General features: G+C 47.9%; 1 protein-coding gene across 2 annotated transcripts in view; it reads left to right on the forward strand.

Annotated features, from left to right (window-relative positions):
- KDM5B (lysine demethylase 5B) overlaps positions 1-13,812 on the forward strand; it is a 58,148-nt gene that overhangs the window by 32,238 nt on the left and 12,098 nt on the right. For both annotated transcript variants that reach the window (XM_065038244.1, XM_065038246.1), the window contains exons 12-20: positions 1,524-1,686; positions 2,652-2,771; positions 4,148-4,342; positions 4,701-4,882; positions 6,649-6,773; positions 7,099-7,249; positions 8,971-9,085; positions 11,613-11,968; positions 13,041-13,179. In XM_065038244.1, the coding sequence (XP_064894316.1) occupies positions 1,524-1,686; positions 2,652-2,771; positions 4,148-4,342; positions 4,701-4,882; positions 6,649-6,773; positions 7,099-7,249; positions 8,971-9,085; positions 11,613-11,968; positions 13,041-13,179 (1,546 nt within the window). The remainder of the gene's footprint in view (positions 1-1,523; positions 1,687-2,651; positions 2,772-4,147; positions 4,343-4,700; positions 4,883-6,648; positions 6,774-7,098; positions 7,250-8,970; positions 9,086-11,612; positions 11,969-13,040; positions 13,180-13,812) is intronic.

Consider the following 13,812-nt stretch of genomic DNA (forward strand, 5'->3'; position numbering starts at 1 on the left):
ATCTAAGAGGCCTTCAGAGGGCAGAACTCCCTCTTGTGAATACTCGGGGCTCCACGTGTCCATGGTGGGTGCCCCACGTGTCCATGGTTGTTGTCCCAATGTGGCACTTGGAGCACACGGTGCCCAGTGACCGGGGCTGCAGCTGTTGACCTTGCTGAATCCTGTGTTAATTATTGAAATGGTAAAAGGAGAGAAAAAAAAAACCAAAATCGTTGCTTCTAACAATATTTGCAAATAAATAAAACATCAGTCCTGGTCGGAGGAAGAATTAGCACCATCAATAGTGTGTTTCTAAAGGCAGGAGTGTGGAGCTGTCGGGTAGCAGAGCAGAAGGAACTGTCGCCTCCATCCATTCTGCAGTTTTTGCCTTCGTTAGGCTGACACCTTACCGCATCCGTTAGAATTGTATCTGTTTCCTGTTCTTCTGAAGTCCAGAACCCTGGTACCTGTATCCTGGTCTGAGTTTAGCGTAGTTCCTCGCTGCTCTCGCCCATTCCTTGGCACCCACGTGTATCAAGGAGCAGAATTCTGGCCTGACTCGCTCTGGGGTCAGGACACAGCTCAGTTTTTAGTTGCATCTATGGCTGGTCTTCATGAATTGGTAGAATTGTCCCAAGATGATGACCAGGTCCAGGGCTGCGTAGTCATTTAACTGACTCTGTGCCGTTCCGTGTGACACCGTTGTCACTGCCCTTGCGCGGTACCCTGCTAACTGTCCTCTTCACCACCACACGGGTGCTGTTTGAGCACAGGGATCCGTTCCTACGTATGAGAGAGACGCTTCTTGAGTCATACCACGCTCTGTTCCGAAACCCTCCCCGTTGCTGTATGATTTATGACAGTCTTGGGTCAGGGCAGCTTTACTCTGTCAGCAGTCGTGGGAGAAAGCGCTTTGTCTGTTATCTTCTTTGGTAGAACCTTTCCTACCACTGCTCTTTAGAAAGGATTGAAAGGCATTTTCATCCTTGCGGTGCGGTGAGCGAGCTTTGCTGTAAACCTGAACCAATGTCTATTGCAACACATGGGCATAACCTGGATTTTTCTCACCTGGTTTGCATTAACTTGAACTGTCACTAAAAGTTCTGCCTACTCTGGATGCGGATATTTTTTCCTTGATACCTTTTGCGTCTCTCACAGTTGCGTAACTTGGAAGTTTAACGTCTACTTACTATATGTTCCTTTTATGGCAATTGTGCACAACACAGAAGTGGTTTTGGTTGTGTTCATTGTATTATAAAAGCAAAACAGTTTAGATTTTGAAGTTGTGCTGGAATCAGCGGAATTTCACTGAGGATTTCTTCAGTCTTTTGTCCCCAGAATATAAGTGCTCAGAAATGGAGACAGTTAAACACTTAGGTCTGGAGGAGCGACCTGTGTAAAATGTGACAGTTCAGGAAGATATATAATCTTTACATTCCTTCCTGGTGATATACCCTTCTTTTGACATGGTGTATTTTAAAGCAGAAGACTGAAAATGTAACTGAAAGATTGCTTACATTTAACTTTTCTTCATAATCTTGCAGGGGGGAGCCTAAAACGTGGTATGGAGCTCCAGGGTACGCAGCTGAACAGCTGGAGGATGTAATGAAGAAGCTTGCTCCAGAGCTGTTTGAATCTCAGCCAGATCTCTTGCACCAACTTGTCACCATAATGAACCCGAATACTTTGATGGCCCACGGAGTGCCTGTATGTTGTTGGACTCCTGTGCTACTCCCCAAACCCAGCCCCCTTTCATTTGCGCTTAATCCTATTGCACAGCTGCTAATTGAAGCCACTTTTATTTCAGAGGTGCTGTGGTGGTTTCCATGGGTGTTGTATCTCCCTTGCCTGGTGTGATGTGCCAGTGGGAACAGATGGGCAATGGAGTCATTGCTTGGCAAACTCTTCTCTGGAGATCCACCTGAGCATTTTGCTAGTTCTGTATCTCAACCGGAAAGTTTAGTCTCGACCTTAGGAACAATGCCGGGAGCTCTTCCTATGTCAGTCTAAGCAGACTGGTTTTTAATTTGGCGTAGAGTTTCTGGCAAGGGGCCAAACCCCATTCTTCCTTCATTTGTCATCCATATCCTCTTATTTTTCCTGGATAAGCTCTTAGTTATTTAAAACCATTTTTTGTCCATTTCCATCCTATTCCATACCAGTTTGTTCATGGGAATTATGTCCCTTTACAACTGAATAGCTTGGGACTTCAGGAAAATCTGGGAAAAGTGGCAAAATTTGTGGCGACTACCATGCTGTGAGAGACTCCAATATTGAAAGCTGCAGGAAGAGCTGCCTGCTCTCAGGCTGGTAATCGAGTAGTAGAAGTGTTAGATTTACAGCAGTATCAACTTTTGAGTCCGTTCCAAATTACTCTTCCCCTTGAGGTTCATGTTGAAGTGAGTGCTCCCTGTGCTTCACCTGTGGAACCACCAGCAGAGCTGGCAAAGTGCAAAAGGCGCAGACAATGCCTTAAAACGGCTTAGAGCACAAATAGAAAACCCTTCTGCTTTCTAGGGTTGTATTTGACAGCTTAGCCAGTTGCAATCTTGGCCTTGCGTTGTAAAACTATCCAAAGTCATCACAGTAATTACTAGGAATTGCAAGCCCATACTCTCTTGGCAGCCTTCGGTTCTGTTTAGGTCTGACCTAACGCTTGTCCTTTCTCCCAGGTTTATCGAACCAACCAGTGCGCTGGCGAGTTTGTCATCACCTTTCCCAGAGCGTATCACAGCGGCTTCAATCAGGGCTTCAATTTTGCTGAAGCTGTGAACTTCTGCACGGTGGATTGGGTACGTTCCGATGCCAGTTTCTGACAAATCGCGCGGTCCCAACGTTGTTCCTGCCTACTGTACGGCTCTGATTTACTGCTGATACACATTTAATCCACAGTCCTTTTGTCCTTCCATGACTCTAACACGTAACTTCATTGCAGCCTGAGCATCACTATGGGTCTTGACCTGTTGAGTAAGGCGTTGACACAGTCTCCCACAGCATCCTCACAGCTGAACTGAGGGAGTGCGGTCTGGACGATCGGGTAGTGAGGTGACTGTGAACTGGCTGAAGGGAAGAAGCCAGAGAGTCGTGGTCAATGGGCAGAGTCCAGTTGAGGCCTGTATCCAGTGCAGTGCCTCAGGGGCAGTGCTGGGGCCTGTATTATTCAATATATTCATCAATGATTTGGACGAGGGAATAGAGTGACTGTCAGTGAGTTTGCTGATGACACCAAGCTGGAAGGAGTGGGTGACACTGGAAGCTGTGCTGCCATCAGAGACCTGGACAGGCTGGAGAGCTGGGCAGGGAAAAATTTAATGGAATATAACAAGGGGAAGAGTAGAGTCTTGAATGTGGGCAGGAACAACCCCAGGTTCCAGTATAAGTTGGGGAATGACCTATTAGAGAGCAGAGTAGGGGAAAGGGACCTGGGGGTCCTGGGGACAGCAGGGTGACCATGAGCCAGCACTGGGCCCTTGTGGCCAGGAAGACCAATGGTACCTGGGGTGGGTTAGAAGGGGGTGGTCAGTAGGTCAGAGAGGTTCTCCTGCCCCTCTGCTCTGCCCTGGGGAGACCACACCTGGAATATTGTGTCCAGCTGTGGCCCCTCAGTTCCAGCAGGACAGGGAACTGCTGGAGAGAGTCCAGCGCAGCCACCAAGATGCTGAAGGGAGTGGAGCATCTCCCGTGTGAGGAAAGGCTGAGGGAGCTGGGGCTCTGGAGCTGGACAAGAGGACACTGAGGGGGGACTCATTCCTGGGGATCAATATGGAAAGGGGGAGTGTCAGGAGGATGGAGCCAGGCTCTTCTGGTGACAACCAGTGAGAGGACAAGGGGCAATGGGTTCAAACTGGAACACAGGAGGTTCCACTTAAATTTGAGAAGAAACTTGTTCCTGGTGAGGGTGGCAGAGCCTGGCCCAGGCTGCCCAGGGGGTTGTGGAGTCTCCTTCTGTGCAGACATTCCAACCCGCCTGGACACCTTCCTGTGTAACCTCATCTGGGTGTTCCTGCTCCATGGGGGGATTGCACTGCATGAGCTTTCCAGGGCCCTTCAACCCCTGACACTCTGGGATTCCGTGATTCTGTTAGTTTTTGACGAGTAGCATAAAAAGTCAGTATCCTAATGTAATTTTCCAACCAAACTCTTCATTTATTCATGTTTCTCACTGCAGCTGCCGCTGGGTCGCCAATGCGTAGAGCATTACCGGCTGCTGCATCGCTACTGCGTGTTCTCCCACGACGAGATGATCTGTAAAATGGCTTCCAAAGCCGATGACCTGGATGTTGTGGTAGCGTCTACAGTTCAGAAAGACATGGCAATTATGATCGAAGATGAGAAGATGCTGCGTGAGAAGGTTGATAAACTGGTGAGTTGTAGGAGACAATATGAGTGAAGGAACAGCCGAGCCCGGGGTGAGAAGACACACTGGGGCGTGTGCCGTGTTGTCGACAGCCTAGAGCTACCTGGTACCTTCCTGTGGTGATCTCTGAGGCTAAAGAATCATTTATCTTGCATCTTGTTTTAGCATCTGCCCTTAAATATTATTCAGAATGTCTCTTTTACAGTAGTAGTTGTTCTTTTAGTAATCTAGGCAGCATAGCTGTTTTTTTGATTAACTGAGATTGCTGTCTACCTGGTTTTAATACCCTATCAACTTCTGCTGGGTTAGCGTGGAACGTTCCCCTCTTCATCAGGGGCTGAGGTGATGTAACGTGCTCTTGCAGGGGGTGACCGACTCGGAGAGAGTGGCGTTCGAGCTGTTTCCCGATGACGAGCGGCAGTGCTTGAAGTGTAAAACCACCTGTTTCATGTCTGCTGTTTATTGTCCCTGTAAACCCGGATTGCTGGTCTGCCTGTACCACGTCGAGGATCTCTGTTCCTGTCCCACCTACAAATATAAACTGGGGTAAGCTCTAGACAGCAAATAATATTGTGTTCTGGAGATATTTGTTATATACAGAGATGTTGTGCTTTGGTTATCAAGTGCTTACTGGGTTTTGTCAATGGTGCCAGTCTTGGTATTCTGTTCTCTCAGTCCTTGGCAAATACAGTACCCCCAAAGCAAAATGCCTTGTTTTGTGCTCGTATGCAAAGACTCTTTGTTTTCAGCATTCAGCCCTTCTTGCTCAATAATAGTGAAAATTGCTGGATAAGTTAGTTTGCTTTTTTATTTATAGCATCGTGGTCACCATCCCTCACATCCAGTCCTTGCCGAGTAGTGTTTTTTTGCTTTTGTTTGCTTTCCTTGCTGTTGTCGTCTTTCTGTTCATGCTGTTTGTTACATTTTTGTCCTGCATGAATGTAGTTTGTCCTAAGACAATTAGACAATTGCTTTAATTGTAATTTTGAAACGGCTTTTTGAAGCAATTGCGACATTGAATTGTCTGAGGCAGAACATGGTGTGGTTGTAGGTCGTCATTATATAACTCTGGGTCCATAAGAGAATCCCAGAGTGTCAGGGGTTGAAGGGCCCTGGAAAGCTCATGCAGTGCAATCCCCCCATGGAGCAGGAACACCCAGATGAGGTTACACAGGAAGGTGTCCAGGCGGGTTGGAATGTCTGCACAGAAGGAGACTCCACAACCCCCTGGGCAGCCTGGGCCAGGCTCTGCCACCCTCACCAGGAACAAGTTTCTTCTCAGATTTAAGTGGAACCTTTTGTGTTCCAGTTTGCACCCATTGCCCCTTGTCCTGTCACTGGTTGTCACCAGAAGAGCCTGGCTCCATCCTCCTGACACTCCCCCTTTCCATATTGATCCCCATGAATGAGTCCCCGCTCAGTGTCCTCTTGTCCAGCTCCAGAGCCCCAGCTCCCTCAGCCTTTCCTCACACGGGAGATGCTCCACTCCCTTCAGCATCTTGGTGGCTGCGCTGGACTCTCTCCAGCAGTTCCCTGTCCTGCTGGAACTGAGGGGCCACAACTGGACACAATATTCCAGGTGTGGTCTCCCCAGGGCAGAGCAGAGGGGCAGGAGAACCTCTCTGACCTACTGACCACCCCCTTCTAACCCACCCCAGGTACCATTGGCTTCCTGGCCACAATGGCCAGTGCTGGCTCATGGTCACCCTGCTGTCCCCAGGACCCCCAGGTCCCTTTCCCCTACGCTGCTCTCTAATAGGTCATTCCCCAACTTACACTGGAACCTGGGGTTGTTCCTGCCCACATTCAAGACTCTACACTTTCCCTTGTTCTATTTCATTACATTTTTCCCTGCCCAACTCTCCAGCCTGTCCAGGTCTCTGATGGCAGCACAGCTTCCAGTGTCACCACTCCTCCCAGCTTGGTGTCATCAGCAAACTTGCTGACAGTCACTCTATTCCCTCGTCTAAATCATTGATGAATATGTTGAATAATCCTTGACCCCTCTCGCCAGGTTTCATTCGAAGGAGGCTTTAGCGTTCCTAGTTCCCTCCCTACACCCTCTGACGACAGTCTTATATTCTCCCGAAGTCGCCAGCGCCTCCTTCCATGATCTATAAACTCTTCCACTTGAGCTTACCCAGCAGGTCTCTGTTTAACCACGCAGGTCTCCTGGCTCCTTCCTTGACTTCCTACGTGTCAGGATGCTCTGATAACAGATGATTTCTTTGTTGTACGGGCCAACACATCTCGATACTCGCTCCCTCTCCCCCAGTTTTCACTGAAGAGTTTGCTCTCTGTGCTGTTTGTAGGTACCGCTACACCCTGGAGGAACTCTATCCCATGATGAACGCGCTCAAGATGCGCGCGGAGTCGTACAATGAATGGGCTTCCAACGTTAACGAAGCTCTGGAGGCAAAAATTAACAATAAAAGAAGTAAGTGTCTTACCTTTTGTCTGCAACACCTAATTTTGAATGGCTAGTCTTTCAGGTTTTAGTTTCTGAACCGTAGTAACTTTTTTCTTAAACTTATGTGCCAATCAAAATAAATTGTATGTAATTTCATATTTTAAGTATTTTAGCTGTTACAGTCCCAGAAATTATTTTAAACTGTTTCTGGGTGAGATTATAAATCACTTTGACACAAAATATAACTGAAGTTGAAATAGAAATATATTTAATATATTGTGTTTATTCACCCTTACCATTTAAAATCCATCCCTACAGGGGACTTTGGTTAACTTCCTGTCTTTTCCTAAAGGTCTCATCAATTTTAAGGCGTTGATAGAAGAGTCAGAGATGAAGAAGTTTCCGGACAATGATCTACTGCGACACCTCCGGCTGGTTACGCAGGACGCAGACAAATGCGCCTCGGTTGCGCAGCAGCTGCTCAACGGCAAAAGACAAACCAGGTAAACGTTCCCGTCTGGGTTTGCAACAAAACCGAGCGATTGAAGATGGATGCCAGTGAATTCACCTTTTCTGCACGTTCAACATCCTGAGCTTTCAGTCTCTTCTTCCACCCTGTTTGACAGTTGGGCGGTAAATTCATTCGAACGTTCCCTCGAAGGAAAAATTGGTGTGATATTTCCAGCCAAAGCAGCGCCCAACAAGATACGGTCCACTTGTCTTTGTGCCGCGGACACTGAAAATCCATCAGTGGCGTGTATGTCGTTATATTCATTACGCTTTACGCCTTGTGGAAAAACCAAGTGTCTGAACTTCCTGCGCTGGTGATGACAGCAACGCTGTATGAGATCCCTGACAAATCTTTGTTCCTTGGCAGCACTTAGGTTGTATTTTTAGGTTATTAGCTTGAGGAGTTTGAAGATAGGGCGGTGCTTGGGTAATATGTTCTTCGTGAACTGGATGGCTGGTTGCCCAGTCCCGCCAGCACTTCTTGTGTCTGAAATGAGTTGAAAGGAGTCTAAAGATCCAGAAGGACAAGGCCACATCTCCTCATGGCATCGGTTCCATTGGGACTGTATTACGTGCTGGTTTTCTCTCGGGAGCAGAGCCCGACCCCCCCTGGCTCCAAGCTCCTTTCAGGCAGTTCAGAGATCAGAAGGTCTCCCCTCAGCTCCTGTTCTCCAGCTGAACCCCCCAGGTCCCTCAGCCGCTCCATCACACTTGTGCTCCAGCCCCTTCACCGACTTGTGACAGTTCTGCAGTTTAGATGTGTATATATACGTGTGCACCTATGTATATTTTATGTATATTTATGTATATATACATAAATATTTGTTTGAAAAACTTGTGCCTTTTCCTGGAAGATACTGCAGAACTTCCACAAAAACCAGTAAAACATTGTGAACCATTAAATAACCCATAAAATAACCTGAGACTTTGAAATCATTGTATTGTTCAGCTTACTGTGGATTTTGGAACTCCCAATGTGATGTCGTATATCCTTTAAAAATACCTATTTTTAACATAGAATAGTGAATTAAAATGCATTTTGTAGCGTTCCCATTCCGGCCATGCTGGAGTATCCTGCTGGGATGGTGTTTTCCTCTGTTCTTTCAATGACCTATTGTGGATTAAATTGGAGCCAGCACTCTAAGAGGTTTCTTTCCTTTTGTGTTCAGGGTTCTCAGACCAATATTAATTGACTTAATATTAGCCAATTCGTTAACACTTCGAAGCCGCTCACTTGATACAATGCCTTTGGATAAAATGAACATGATGGTTTCAGCATAAAGAGGGTTTTTCAGCAGAGCCTACACGACCTGTGAATGTGAAACCCATTCAGAATCAGGATTTGTGCGCTTTGGCTATGGGCATGGGGATTGCTTACTACAATAGCTGTTGCAACATAACTCAATAGTTTGGCCACAATTGCTTTGTGTTCTGCAAAAAAAAAGCCTAATTTAATTCCATAATAACCAGTGCTCTTCCAAGGCGGAGTGGTTGTTCCAGAACACTCTTTAATATGAAAGAGCACGTTCAACAATAGCTTATTCTGCTGTCGCCGACTGAAGTCTCCCCATGTATGTGAGCCCTAGGCTGCTTCTGGATATTCTATTATTTGGGAGTAAAGTTGGACTCACAAGAAATCAAAAGCAGATTTTTGAGATGTCTAGGTTGATTTCTTTTTAATTATGATTTTTAGCTCAATTATGTGTAATTGCAGGTACCGCTCTGGAGGAGGAAAGTGTCCAAACCAGCTGACGGTGAATGAGCTGCGGCTGTTTGTGAGGCAGCTCTATGCCCTGCCCTGCGTCCTCAGCCAGACCCCCTTACTGAAGGTAACCGGGAAAGAACACAAGTGTTCGTCATAGTGATGTATTTGCACTAGTCCTACTATTTGCTCCGAGGATAAACACCTTTAAATGGGCAGACCTGTGTGATTTGTGCACGTGAGTTAAGAATGGAGCTCTCTGCTCCGCTGGTGTTGCAGGTTTTTGTACTACATGAGGGAACCAAAATGTTAATATTTGACAAAGTAATGCAAAAGAAGCAGCAGGATGACCTGGGTGACCACAGTTTGGGGTCAGTTAACTGGTGTCCTCTGAAGAGTGAAGCCAGGTTTAGCTGAGAGTATTGAAAACCCCGTAGTGACAGGTCTCCCATTCGTATCACTTTGTTAATCCAGAGTCAGCTCTGTGTTAGTCTTGCCATCAGATCCATCCTGATGCTCTCAGGGAACACCCCAGGTAACCCCGTCACCCGCTGTGACCGCGAGTCAGGTCACTTGTCCCACCACCATCAATCACCTGCTGCTGATTGTTTGCTCACCAGATGATCAACCCTCAGACAAGCTGAAAATAAGTCAAGATTTGGTTTCAGTAATTGCCAAAACGTTGCGTATCACACTGAGGGGTAATAAAACCCAGGAGCTTAAATTCTGGGCAGCTGCAATTCCTGGCTTAAAGGCGAATGGCTTTGCATATTTGAGCCTCTGGGAACCAAGAGCCAACAACTGAACCATCTCCTCAGCGCCCACACAAGGCAGAGACCCCAGACAGCGCCGTGTAGCTTTGGGTTGGAACAGACCAGTTCAACCCAGCTTTACGAGTGTTGGGCTTGAAGCTTTATTGGGTCTGGAATGTGTGAATCAGGCTTTATGTAATCCTATTTACAGTTATTTGTTTATAGCGTTGGAACTCCGTGAAGTTATGGAACTATTTAAAAAGCAGGAGTTCAGCAATGCCAGACGTGCAAACAGTTCTGTCCATCTGGCATTCCTGAGCGGGACATATCACACACACACGGGCTGGGTATTGTGTTGTGTCATTCTTAAAAATCCTAAAGTACACGTAGTCATGCAAATTAGGCTGTTCATAGAAACGACCAAGTTACTGGAGATCAGTTTACAGTTTACTATATCTCTGAAAAGGCTTTTTATCCGTTATGGGTGAGATTTGCCTGCCCTGGCAAACAGCCTCACTGGCAAAACACCGAGGTGTGAAGCAAGAACTTGCGGCTGGAATAGCGTTTCAGCCGGTGCTGGAAGCGTTGGGCAGGATGGCTGGATACAGAATGGTTCCAGCCTTCGCAGTGAGCTGGTTCACTGTCCTGCATCGTCGGTGATGTGCAAACAGCACCTTTCTCGGATAATCATTTCTTGATTGTGTGGAGAGAAAGTGTTGTGCTGCATAAGTGCCTGTGGCTCACTGGGCCCTGTGGTGCAGCTCAAACCCTTCGCAGCGCAGCAGGAATGGATCCAGCAGCTCCAGGCCCTTCCCTGCGTTCTGCAAAGCCGCCACCATCTTAACCTTGCCGCTTTTCAGCCTTGCTGATCGTTCCAGAACAAACCAGGACACAGCACTGATGGAACATATAAAATTTCCCTTTAGATCCTTTCTGCTCTTTTTGACACCTGTGCTGCCATCAGAGACCTGGACAGGCTGGAGAGCTGGGAGGGGAAAATTGAATGAAATATAACAAGGGCAAGTGTAGAGTTTTGAATCTGGGCAGGAACAACCCCAGGTTCCAGTATAAGTTGGGGAATGACCTATTAGAGAGCAGCGTAGGGGAAAGGGACCTGGGGGTCCTGGGGACAGCAGGGTGACCATGAGCCAGCACTGGGCCCTTGTGGCCAGGAAGCCAATGGTACCTGGGGTGGGTTAGAAGGGGGTGGTCAGTAGGTCAGAGAGGTTCTCCTGCCCCTCTGCTCTGCCCTGGGGAGACCACACCTGGAATATTGTGTCCAGCTGTGGCCCCTCAGTTCCAGCAGGACAGGGAACTGCTGGAGAGAGTCCAGCGCAGCCACCAAGATGCTGAAGGGAGTGGAGCATCTCCCGTGTGAGGAAAGGCTGAGGGAGCTGGGGCTCTGGAGCTGGACAAGAGGACACTGAGGGGGGACTCATTCATGTTTACAGATATCTAAAGGGGGAGTGTCAGGAGGATGGAGCCAGGCTCTTCTCGGTGACAACCAGTGATAGGACAAGGGGTAATGGGTGCAAACTGGAACACAGGAGGTTCCAGTGAAAGAGGAGAAGCAACTTGTTGGGGGTGAGGGTGGCAGAGCCTGGCCCAGGCTGCCCAGGGGGTTGTGGAGTCTCCTTCTGTGCAGACATTCCAACCCGCCTGGACACCTTCCTGTGTAACCTCACCTGGGTGTTCCTGCTCCATGGGGGGATTGCACTGCATGAGCTTTCCAGGGCCCTTCCAACCCCTGACATTCTGGGATTCTGTGTTCTAAATGTTGTAATTTGCTCTGCACACTGTGATCATTGCAATGTGGCGTTTACCAGGAAACAAACACTTCAGCACTTAAGAGATTTGGCAGTGGGTTTCCTTCTGATCTATCATTGCATTTGTCTCTTTCAGGATCTTCTCGATCGCGTGGAAGCTTTTCAACAGCAAAGCCAAAAACTCCTTTCTGCAGAAATGCCCAGCGCTGCGGAGCTTCAGGAGCTGCTGGACGTCAGCTTTGACTTCGACGTGGACCTGCCGCAGCTGGCCGAGCTGCGGACGCGCCTGGAGCAGGCGCGCTGGCTGGAGGACGTGCAGCTGGCGTCCTCCGACCACGGCTCCCTGACTCTGGACGACATGAGGCGGCTGATAGACTCAGGTGTTGGACTCGCTCCCTACCCAGCGGTCGAGAAGGCGATGGCCAAGCTGCAGGAGCTCCTGACTGTGTCCGAACACTGGGACGACAAAGCCAGAAACCTGCTGAAGGCCAGGTAGATGCTGAATCTAGCGTTGCTTTTTGGAGTTCTACCAGCTTTTTAAGATGGAAACAGTTTGACTTCTCAAGGGGCTCTTGTTCATGCTGTTGACAACATAAAGGCAAAACTGGTGCCATCCAGAAGGGAAAGGGATGAGTGGGTGGGGTGGTTCGCAGGGTTCGTGGTGCTGTGCTGTCCTTGTGCAGGTTCTCCGTCCACCACAGGAAGGGTTTTAAGACAACTCGTCCTTCTCTTCCACCTTTGTCCCTCCCCGGTGTCACACTGGAGGGTGCGTGTCCAGGCAGAGCTTGGATATATGGTACCAACTGGTTACATTTGATTATATAGGCTATTTCTAACATTGAGGATAAATCGATGTAGGGGAGAAGGAAACAAGCCAAATACATCCTTGCTGAGACAAATTTTCTTGCTTGTGTCTTTGACCTTCTAAATTATAAAGTAAAATGGGGGCAGCACTGTCTACTTCAAGTTTAGAAAGGTGGCACTAACTTGTACACAAGGTTTTCTGCCCTCAGCATTCCTGATTTTTTCATTTTTAATATTTTTCCACCAACCTCACGACAGTGAAAGCATTTCAGTGCTTCTTACTCCTTTGTAACGACAGTGTTTTAAAACGGTAACTTCATAGGAGCACAAAGCTGGGATAAGCTTGGTTTTACCCTCCAAAATAGAGATGCACTTGAGCTGGGACTTCACTAAAGTGTCAGAATCCAATTGTGAAATGCAGAAAACCCACCTCTGCTTCTTTCACCTTCTAGTTAGTTGGTGCTGGTTTGAGGTTTAAGGAGGATCCAAGGGTCTGCCATTTAAAACTTACCAAATGTTAATCTCCCTTAAGCTCAAATGTGTGAATATTGAAAAGACAGAGAAATATTCCTATGTGTTTTTAGCGTTTCTAGTAGGCCCCTATAGCAAGGATTTCCAACAGGGTGCCTCCGTTACCGATGCCCTGGTTGTACAGTACAGGACATAGCGCTGTGATTTGGTGTAGCTCGCCGGTTGTGACGCAGCGGGTGACGAGCCCGAGCGTGCGGCGGTGTCTCAGGCGCGCTGTTGTGTCCCGCAGGCCGCGGCAGTCGCTGAGCAGCCTGGCGGCGGCGGTGAAGGAGGTGGAGGAGATCCCGGCGTACCTGCCCAGCGGCGCCGCGCTCAAGGACGCGGTGCAGAAGGCCAAGGACTGGCTGCAGGAGGTGGAAGGGCTGCAGGTGCGTAAACGGCCGCTCAGGGAGTGACAGCAACGCTCCCTGGAGCCAAACTGCTTCATCTGTAACATCTATTGCTGCGGACACGGCGCAGTTACCCCCTGAGTGCAATTGTTTTACTACCCTTTCTAAACCTGATTTGTATTCCTTCGCCTTTGCAGTTAACTGACTGCAATAAAATCCCTAAAGGAGCTATTAAAAAACAAATCTAAAATTAAAAAGATATTATATTATGGAACTTTAAGGTAAGTTTTGCTCATCTGCTAGTAACAATTCCCCGGTAACCATATTTTTATGTACCGTTCTGCGTCTCGCTGCACTCCTGTAGTGTGGAGCGGGTGACACAATGAAGTTCTGCTTGCTGACCGTTGAACGAACAAAACCCCTCAAGTATTTGAAAGTCACCAATATTTGTTTGACTAAAATAACTCCAGCATCTCCTAAAAAGAAATAAGGAGACATCCTGATCCAGGAATGTTCCTGGTCAGTCCTGTCCTTGTGCTGTCTCCAGTTCTGAATGTGCTTTTCTGGAGCATCCCCGATGGTACAAGGACACTGGGACCGCTGATGAGGCCCCATCCAATTCCTTTGTGTTTCCACATCTGCGTCTTCAGCGGCATTTCACACATATTCGCA

This window comes from Columba livia, chromosome 22 (assembly GCF_036013475.1).
Source record: "Columba livia isolate bColLiv1 breed racing homer chromosome 22, bColLiv1.pat.W.v2, whole genome shotgun sequence".
NCBI classification, from domain to species: domain Eukaryota; kingdom Metazoa; phylum Chordata; class Aves; order Columbiformes; family Columbidae; genus Columba; species Columba livia.